Source organism: Propithecus coquereli, unplaced genomic scaffold (genome assembly GCF_000956105.1).
Source record: "Propithecus coquereli isolate 6110/MARCELLA unplaced genomic scaffold, Pcoq_1.0 Scaffold310, whole genome shotgun sequence".
Classification (NCBI taxonomy): domain Eukaryota; kingdom Metazoa; phylum Chordata; class Mammalia; order Primates; family Indriidae; genus Propithecus; species Propithecus coquereli.
In genome coordinates this window covers 4,299,401-4,308,918 of record NW_012148731.1, presented here as the reverse complement: position 1 = coordinate 4,308,918, position 9,518 = coordinate 4,299,401, and the positions used below count along the sequence as shown (strand labels likewise).

Below are 9,518 nucleotides of genomic sequence, written 5' to 3'. Positions count from 1 at the left end.
GGCCTAAAATCTGTTTCTTAAACAGCCATCTTCTTCCTGAGACCTATTTAATTCCTCCAGTTTCAGGTTAAAAATACTGTCCTCTTCATTTAAAATAGTAATTTCATTTCTTGAGGTAGAGTTTTGCTTTTGAAATTTCCAGATTTGTATCTCAGAGGTTCAACTCCTGTTGTATCTTGCTGAACAGGATTTGCAAATCGTACATCACTGCCGTCAGTTTTTTCTCCCCCTACGAAGGCCTGGGATGATAACTCTCTTCTTCAACTTTGTAGTCAGTGCCTGTAACATTTTTCTCCAGTTCTAACTCTGCTGCTGTGGCCTGACACTAAATTGTTTATCTTGAAGGCCTAAAAAAAGGCCATGTTTTTCTTCAGTATAACTTGATTCTGTACTCTGGGCATTTCTTGGTATGTCTGAATTGTTCCATGTAACCAGGAAACTTCCCCTGCTGTTACTAAGAGCCATGAAGTCCCCTGCTGAAGATACTGGTTTTCTTGTTTACATTCCTCTATAATGTTAATATAATGTACATTCATAACCTCAGACACACTCTCCCTGCGTCTGATTAAATTCAAGTACCCTTTTCATCAGGTTTGACTTCCAGGTTATGTAAACGAGCTTCCCATGAGGAGAAACATTCACACTGCAGATTTTTCTTTGCCTTTTTGGTAGCTGGCCTAAACAATGAAGATTTTACGTTTTATCAAGATAATTTTCTGTGTTACCTTTGTTAGGTTTTTGATTAGTTAGGAAAAATGAGCTTTAAAGGGGCTAAGGTTTTTATATTCATGTAACTTTCTGCATTGCTTTTGAAGTCTTTTGATTATCATTCTTATTGAATGAATATTACTTTATAGCAACTTGTGATTCCATTTTGATCAAGTGTTTTGAGCCTTTTAGCATCTTTGACAAACATCCCCAATAGCAAATCCTAATTAAGTCTTTTTGACCTAAAATTGACTTTGGAATTTTCTATTGGGCGCCTGGAAAGCCTCAAAAGACATCTCTCTCATCTTGTAGAGATGTTATCAATAAGTGATTAGGTATATTTGGTAAACTGTATAAGAAACATTGTTAAATGCTAAGTGATACTAGATCTTCTTTTAGTTACATTTATGGGTAGGTTGCTGATATGAATGTTTCAAAAATTATATAAATTTATAAAAATCTATTATCAGTCATAATTTTGGTTATCTTAAGATGCTATATATAATGAAAATAACTAAATTTCCTTGTTGACTATAAACTTTTATTGGATTTTTAACCATGGCAATTCTAAGATTTTGTTATCCACAGTTACTGTTTTGAATTCCTCTCTAAAAAAACATTTACAATCAGATTCATGGAAAAGACTCTAAAATATAGGTCTCTGACACTTTAAGATCAATGGACTAATAAAAATTTCTAGAATTCTAATAAAGAAACTGACAGACTCATGGAAACTACTGATCAAGATAAAGCAGAACAAATGTTGATTACATGACACTGAATAACTGATGAAGACAATGTTTTTATGACTTTTATTTAAAATGTTGGTCTTTACTTCAATGTTTTACCTTGCAGATTTAACGAAATTTCCCTGTCTTAAACTATCTATAATTTACAAAAATATACTTTACCGAATTGCTGTAAACAAAGACAAAATCATTCTTAAAAATTTTTACCTAATTCTTCCAAGAAAACTATTTGTGAGTATTCGTATGACAATATGGTTTTTTACAGAAGTCCAATAAAAATCTTTCTCTTTATAGCAAAATAAAAATGGTTATTACCAAGGCTTTGACTAAAATGTCATATTTGAAAATATGCATAAAATGCCTGTCTTCAGGGTTCCAAGCCTTACAATGAATAAATAAAAACTGTCACTTTCCGGCAAGCCCAGGAACCTTAAGACTGTAAGTAAAAATGTAAAGTCTGCCTTGGTTTGGCTTCCTAGCTTCAACAAGTTTTTAGATCTTAGATTCCAATATAATCAATATAGAGGAAAAAAAGTTGTTTGCAAAAAAATTATAATATACCTGTTATTAGACTGTATGTCTGTACATTGTTTTGGAGTTCTTGTCATCTGCCTATAGACTTAAGTCCTAAATTTTTCTAGGTTCCTCTAATCCACCTTTCATCCATAAAAATTACTAAAACAGAAACTGTTCTGTTCCTAAAGCCCTATAAGCTGAAACTACATAAATTTTAAAGAAACAAGTCTTGTGCCCAACGCTGGGGCCACACAGAAGATTCATAGGACTACCTGATGCCTAACCAGAGATATTCAAACTGCAAAGCAGGACAAGAGACTGACATTTTCCACACCATAAATGGCTTTTTGTAAGATGTGAAACAAGACTCCATATCATAATGAGACTTTCACTCTCCTTAATGATACCTTTTTCATTTGACAGGATAATGGTATAATTAAGGTTTTACAATCAGTAACTTCTGCTGGTAACTTGACAAAACCCGACTTAAAAAAAATCCTTTTACTCCATACAGCCAGTAACTTTGACAACATCCCACAACTTTTTGTTCAAATTGCACTGATGGCCCCTTGTGTAAAGCTGATGTTCTCCACTTTAACTCAACCCAGTCATAATGTGCTACTAAGTGGCTACAGCAAGTCTCATCAGGTACGTCTGGACTTTTTGATCTGTTCAGTTAGTTACCTTCAAAATTAGGCTCATGGTTTAGAATTATTATTCCAAACTGGATTTATTATATTGTTGATTTTTTTGTATCATAATTTTTAAACTTCGTTCTTACTGGCTGCCTAATTTTTGTAAAAGCCAACTCTCCTAACAGGATGTTAGCTCAAAACCTCTAGATGACTGCTGATGGAACTTACAAGATGAAATGATGCTAGATTCCAAACAGACCTGCCCTGGGAACATTTTTCCTTCTGGCCTCTTTGTTACCCAAATGTGGCCTGGATCCTTGACACAGACCCCCATATCTTCCTCCTGACATGAGACAGAGACAACAGGGACAGGCCCATCCTGGCACCGAGAAACAAATTAAGCCTAACTTCAAAATAGTTGACAAGCGATGGTTTCAGAGAAAGATTTTGATCCAAAGGGGCAAATGTGAAAGTAGATCCTACAAATTGGGTCATTCTTATTACACCCAACTAAAACAGAGTCCAGAGACAAGAGGGGAAAAGCATTCAGGACACATAATATTGCTCCAGAAATGTAATTCTCTGCAAGTCCAGCTGCTGAAACTGCCTGTTGTAACCTGAGACTAGTTTTACTGACTGCTGAAATAACTTGCTGCTACTCTTGACTAATTTTGCCGCTGCTCACCAGTCAGAGCTGGCCAGCTCCCCAGAACCTTACTAGCGCCAGTGGACTTTCTCAAAGAGCAACACATAACACTTCTCGTCTTATAAAACCTCCATCCTCATTGTTCTTCAGAGATACTGAAGACCAGTGTTCTGCGGGTATGCCCTGAACTGCAGTTCTTTCTTCTCAAATAAAACGTTTTAATTTCAGAGATTCATCTCTGCATTTTTATTTTGCTTTGATGGTAATATGCCAGAAGGTGGTAAGCAATACGTCAGAAGGTGGTAAGTGCTTTAGAAAAAAACCCAAAGCACATAAAGACAACAGACTAGGGAAAGGATTGAAATTAACTGGCTCGCCCATGAAGTGGCAGACATGTATCACTCATTCATACAGTGTTTCTTGCTGCTGCACTGTGAAGTCAACTAGTTCCCACTTAGGTCAGCCTTGTCCAGCCAACATTACTGGGAACCCATTCTGTGTAGGGCCAAACCCCCAGTGATTCCTCCAGCTACCTGTATCGAGTCTTCCCCAGTTTGGTTAAAGGAACCCACCTGAGTCATGTCTGACTTGTGTCTTTCTCTCAAACCCACATTTGATCCAACGGCAGGTCCTGGAGGCTATACCTCCAAAGTGCTTCCTGAATCTGGTGACTTCTCACCACCTACACTGACTGCTCCACTGCCAGTCCAAACCACCATCACCTCTTACCTGGATGACTGTGGTAGCCTCCCAAGAGGTCTTCCTGCCTCCATTCTTGTCACCTGGCTGACGATTATCCACACAGTGGACAGAGTGATCTTTCTTGAGCCTCCATCAGATGTCTTTCCCTCTGCTTAGAACGCTCCAAAGGCTTTCCCACAATACTATGAGTGAAATCTAAACTCCACAGCACAGCTCACAGGCTTTATGCAGTCAGGCATGAGAAGGCTTTCTCTGCCCTTATTTCCCTTCACTCTTCCCTTAATCATGTTGCTTCCACCTCCCTATTCTTTTTCTGACCCTGAGATGGAGCAAGGGTCCCTCTTAGGGGCCTGCCAGGCTCCCCAAGCATGGAAATAAAGGAAAACCTTGAGTCCCTTCAGGGCAAGTTCTGGGCATCTAGCTAGCCTTGAAAAGTGAATGGAAATAACAGTGGCCCTCCAAGCAAGCCAGAGTCATGAGGTGTTTTGGTTCCCTATGGAAACTAAAAGATGGCATCTTAACATATGTTCTTGAGTTGTTTTTCAGAAACCCCCAACGGATGGAAAATGCAGATAAGGGAAACTGAGGAATTGAACTCTGACTGCCATTCTTTGTTCTAAGTTTCCCCTGAGGAGCCCGGAGAGAGTCACACCCATCTTAACATTCCCTTCTGCTCATCCAACAATCTCTGAATCTACCTATGATCCACAGGTCCGCCGCTTCAGGACATCCCACCTTTATGGGCCAGGCCAATATATAACCTCCATGTATTCATTTCGACTTGTGTTTCCTGAAATGCACCCCACTTTTAAAAGTCCCGGATTGTACATCATTGGGAACTTTGGGTCTTAAGAGTTAGCAGCTCATTCTCCTTGCAAGGCGCCAAGCAATAAAAATGCCGTTTCTTTTGCTGCAACTCTCAGTTCCAATGTCTGGCTTTGTTGCGCCAGGTGTGCAGGCCCCAGTTTGGTTCAGTAATTACCCCTGAACCCAGCAAATTTTTCCCATCTCAGGACACCTGCTGCCCCTCTTGTTCCCACGCCCCCAGCGTTTTCATCTCCAGGTTTCTGCATGGCTGCCTCATGCCGCCACTGAGGTCTCAAAGTAAATATTCCCACCAAGGGCACCAGCCAAGGCAGCGGCCCAGTCATTCTCTGCCACATTGTTCTAGTTTATCTTTTTCCTATCTCTTGTTTATGATTTCTTGACTGTGCTTCCCCCACACTCTACTGCCCCAAGTACAATTTAAGGACAAGAGTACCTGACTTGTTCACCACTGTGCCCCCAGCACCCACAGCAGCCCCTGGGTGACCGGCTGCCTGGGACATCTGCTCAATTCCTTTTTAAAAACTCATCCCTATCTTCAAACTTTTCCTGAAATCCCACTTTCTCCTTGACATCCTTCCTGACAGCCCCCAACTTCTCACCTCTTGTTGCTCTTCCTGCTTACACTTCACATTGTTTAAGCTATGTGGTCCTTACACCAAGTCTCTCATTCCTGTGAGCACTGTCTTCCCCACTCTCTGCAAGTCCTGGAGGGCAGGGGCCAGCTCTAACTCAGAGTGTAAGAGCCAAAGAGCAAAGTATCTGTAGTCAGGAGGCACAGATTCAAGTTCAGGATCTATCAATCACTGGCTATGTTTCTTGTCAAGCTACTCTCTGTTTCTTTGCCTTAGTTTCTTCCTCTATGGCATGGAGACAATAAAAACACTACCTTTAGGACTGTTGTGACAATTAAATGAAATAATGCCAGTGAAAGCATTAGGTATACTGTGATGTGCTCAAGAGAGCTCCCAGTTCCCGGTCCACAGTGAGGGGCTCATAACACGTTTCTTGATCGACGGGTGGCCTGGGCTAGGGCCGGTAAGGTACGTCTTCATTATACGAAGTCCCTTCGTATCCCCACCATAGGCACCACAGTAACCTAGGAATGTAGCTATCCCTACATGTCAGCATGAGGAAAAATGAAAACACTGCTCCCACCAGGTCTGTCACTACAGGACCAGGTCAGGGACCGGTGGCAGACTGCCAGCAGCCTTGCATAGGGGAGGGAGGCACAAGAAAACCTAGGCTTTTGCTTTGGTTTGGCCACTAATCCACTCACCACACACAAGTCATCCCACTCTGGGCCTCAGTTTCCTTATCAGTTCACTTAAGAGCTAGATGAGATTAGCAATCTTCAGAATTCAAAGTCATCACCACCAGCAACTTTTTTTCCTCAATGAAATATTGTGGAATACATTAAAAAAGATAAAAGTAGAGTTATTTTGGCTGAAGTAGAGGGTAAGATACCCAAAGCACCGCTAACCTAGATGATCTGCTGTAGATCATCTCCAAGGTCAAGGTGGAAACTTCTAATACTTCTACAATTTTAAAAGACATTTGAAAAGAAATTACTGTGCTTCCTCCTCATTTACTTCTGATACAATTTTCTGCAATCAGCAACTGACAGAGTAGAGTAAGCTGCTTGAACTTTTCACAATGTAATTTACAACTGAAAATTATTTTGGAAATTAACATGCCTTTGAAATGGAAAGCATTCTGTTTTCCACTGCTCCCCATACAAATCCGTTAAAGCAGTGGTCCCCAACCTTTTTGGCACCAGGAACAGGTTTCGTGGAAGAGAATTTTTCCACGGATGGGGGAGGTCAGTGGGTGGGGGGAGGAGGTGGAGCTCGGGGGTGATTCCAGTGAGCATGATGGGGAGGGGAGCAGCTGTAAATACCGATGAAGCTTCGCTTGCTCGCTTCCTGCTGTGTAGGCCTCCACCCCCATGGCAACCCCAAGTTTCACGGAAGACAATTTTTCCATGGGGGGGCGTGGAGGTCTGTGGCTGCTCAGTCCCTAACAGGTCAGGGACCAGTTGGGGACTGCAGCTTTAAAGCTAAAGATAAATTACTAAAATGATAGAAAACTAGGAGGTAACTCATTGGGGAGTTTAGGTCTTAATTGGTAGCTGCCTGTTCTCCTTGCAGAAGAGCAGAAATAAAGACAACCACACACACACAAAAGCAGCGTGTTTTCCGGGGCCAGTTAATTCTAGCAGCTCAGCAGAGACTGCGCCATGAGGTAAGAGCTATGCTCCCCTTGGTAAAGCCTCCTTCGTGGACCAGAAGGAACAGCGGACAAGCTCTGCTCACTGTCATGTCAATTTTAGTAACTCACTGCAAAACGCTTCTAAAGAGCCTGTGCAATGTCCTGGAAAAACCACCGGACGAGGCCTTTCTGGTTGAGTCCTATCTCTGGTCCCTCCTCAACTGGCCATGTGACCTTGGCCAAGCCCCACGACTTTCTGGAGGTTAAGCCTTCTCAGCTACAAAATGGGAATGGTAACAGCTTCCTCACCCATCCAACAGGGTTGAAAGAATCAAACAAGAAAACTGGTGAAATAGCACCTTTATTGTTTTATGCTAAGATACGAAGCTTTAACGAGTTAATCAAATAAATGCCAAAACCCCACAAGATAAGACTCTGTCCTATCACATACAGTCTTTCAGAGTTACAGGGCAGTGAATATTCAGGTCCAACATGTAATCTCACGTTTAGAAAGAGCACTCCCAATTAGGAGTGCAGTCTGCAGACCAGCTGGTGCTCACACGTGCTAAACAGCAATAGTCTACGGGACTAATAGCTTAAGGTCACAAGTCTCTCAAGCAGAAGTTCAGGGTTCTTGCTATCACAGTTCATGAAGTTTCTATTATAAAAGGAACTCTCTTTGCCCGTATGTAGAGAAAACATACTGTATGTTTCAGGCCAGTCCAGAGAGAAGAGCAGGACCTACCAGCTGCACCTCTGAGCCAAACAACAATCCCCTAAGATAGTTCAGACCCTCCTTCCTACAATCAGAGGCAGGAGTTAACTTCAGAGTAAGCCCTTTTGGCCCAGAAGCCATTAAAGGTCACAGGTCCCAAGAGACACAGTCCTGTGTGATAGAAAGACCAGCAGATGGAGAGTGAGCAAACTAACTTGCTGTGTGACCTTGGGCAAGTCTCTTGCCCTCTGGTCCTGGATTTGCCAATCAATATAACAAGAGGATCTGGGACGATTTCTATGGTCCCTTCACCGTTAAGATTGCAGGTTTCCTCTTGACATCCCTCTGTCCCCTTTTTTTTGGTCCCAGTACTCACCTCGTGGCCATGGCTGAGAGGCTGGTGCACAGGGAACCCTGAGGAGGTGAGTCCTATATTCCCCTAAGGCTGCCTTGATCAGAGGACCACAGACCCTCTGAAGGCAACTTGATTTTTAGACTACTTAAAGCCAAAACAGGAAAAGGAAGCTGAACCAGAGACAAAGGGGAAACAAACCCAAGTTAAAAACTGAAACCTAGGCAGAAAATAGAGAAACAAGAAGCTAACAGTGCAAGAGCCCCACCAGTGTGGGTGGCTGAGAGCCACTGCACAGGCCTGAAACCCCCAAGGGCTGCCAACCTCAAGCCTCTGAGTGCTTCATCCAAGCGCAGACAAAACCCGGCTGGGGGTGGGGACCAGGTAGTGGTGCTGGCTCCACCACTGGCTACCTCTACAGTCTTGTCTAAGTTAAAGCCATTAAGAGGTCTGGACCTAGGTCTCCCATCTGTTATAGAAAGTGCAGGCTCAGCACAGATGACTTCCTACAGGCCTTTATGAAATGGCTGCAAGAACTTGGAAGAGTCCTCGCAGATCCTCCAGAGAAGGGAAGACTAGATGATAAAGACTATAAGCTGATGAAGGCTTAATATTTGAGTCTGGAATAAAATTTGTACTTCTGTTGGGGAGATACTGCTCTCTAATGATGTTTCAGTGAGCAGTTTAGAGCCTGAAATGAAAACATTTGAGGAATATTGAACCTGGCTTTGTTATTTGTTCATTAAGTGAGCCTGTGGCCTTGATTTCCTCAACTGTAAAATGGGTTTAGTTATTCTTATTTTGCCTATCTCCACAGAGTTCATAAGAAGACAAGATCCACTCCTTTTTTTCCCTTCAAAATTTATTGAAAATAAGCCAGGCACAGTGGCTCACGCCTGTAATACGAGCACTCTGGGAGGCTGAGGTGGGAGCCTGAGAGCTTGAGGCTGGGAGCTTGAGATCAGCCTGAGCACAACGAGAGCCCTCCTCCCCACATCTCTACAAAAAATAGAAAAGTGAGCCGGGCATCATGGCATGTGCCTGTAGTCTCAGCAACTCAGGAGGCTGAGGCAGGAGGTTCATTTGAGTCCAAGAGTTCGAGGCTGCAGTGAGCTGTGATAAGGCCACAGCACTATAGCCTAGGTAACAGAGAGAGACTCTGTCTCAAAAAAAAAAAACTACTGAGAACCCACTAAACGGCATGCATTGTGCTAGAAACCAAAAAATCTTAAAGAATGTAGTACATGTTCTTATAGTTTAGAAAGGAAGAGATTGATAAATTAGCAAGTAGAATGCATTAAAATGATATTACTAATACAGTGTAAAATAGCTGGACAGAGTACAGAACAAAAGATCAGTTCTAACTGGAGAGATGAATGTACCCTGAATGTTGAAAATGCAGTTAATAAGGTTCGAGACAGGGTCTCACTCTGTCATCTAGGGTGGAGTACAGTGGCCT

At 42.3% G+C, this 9,518-nt stretch overlaps 1 protein-coding gene across 1 annotated transcript in view; it reads right to left on the bottom strand.

The window, feature by feature from the left end:
* The window catches only part of EVL (Enah/Vasp-like), an 88,268-nt gene extending 80,002 nt beyond the window's left edge, over nucleotides 1-8,266 (bottom strand). Inside the window, exon 1 of the mRNA XM_012650099.1 lies at nucleotides 8,084-8,266. Within this exon, the coding sequence (XP_012505553.1) occupies nucleotides 8,084-8,094 (11 nt within the window). The 5' untranslated portion in view covers nucleotides 8,095-8,266. The remainder of the gene's footprint in view (nucleotides 1-8,083) is intronic.
* Nucleotides 8,267-9,518: the final 1,252 nt, after the last annotated feature.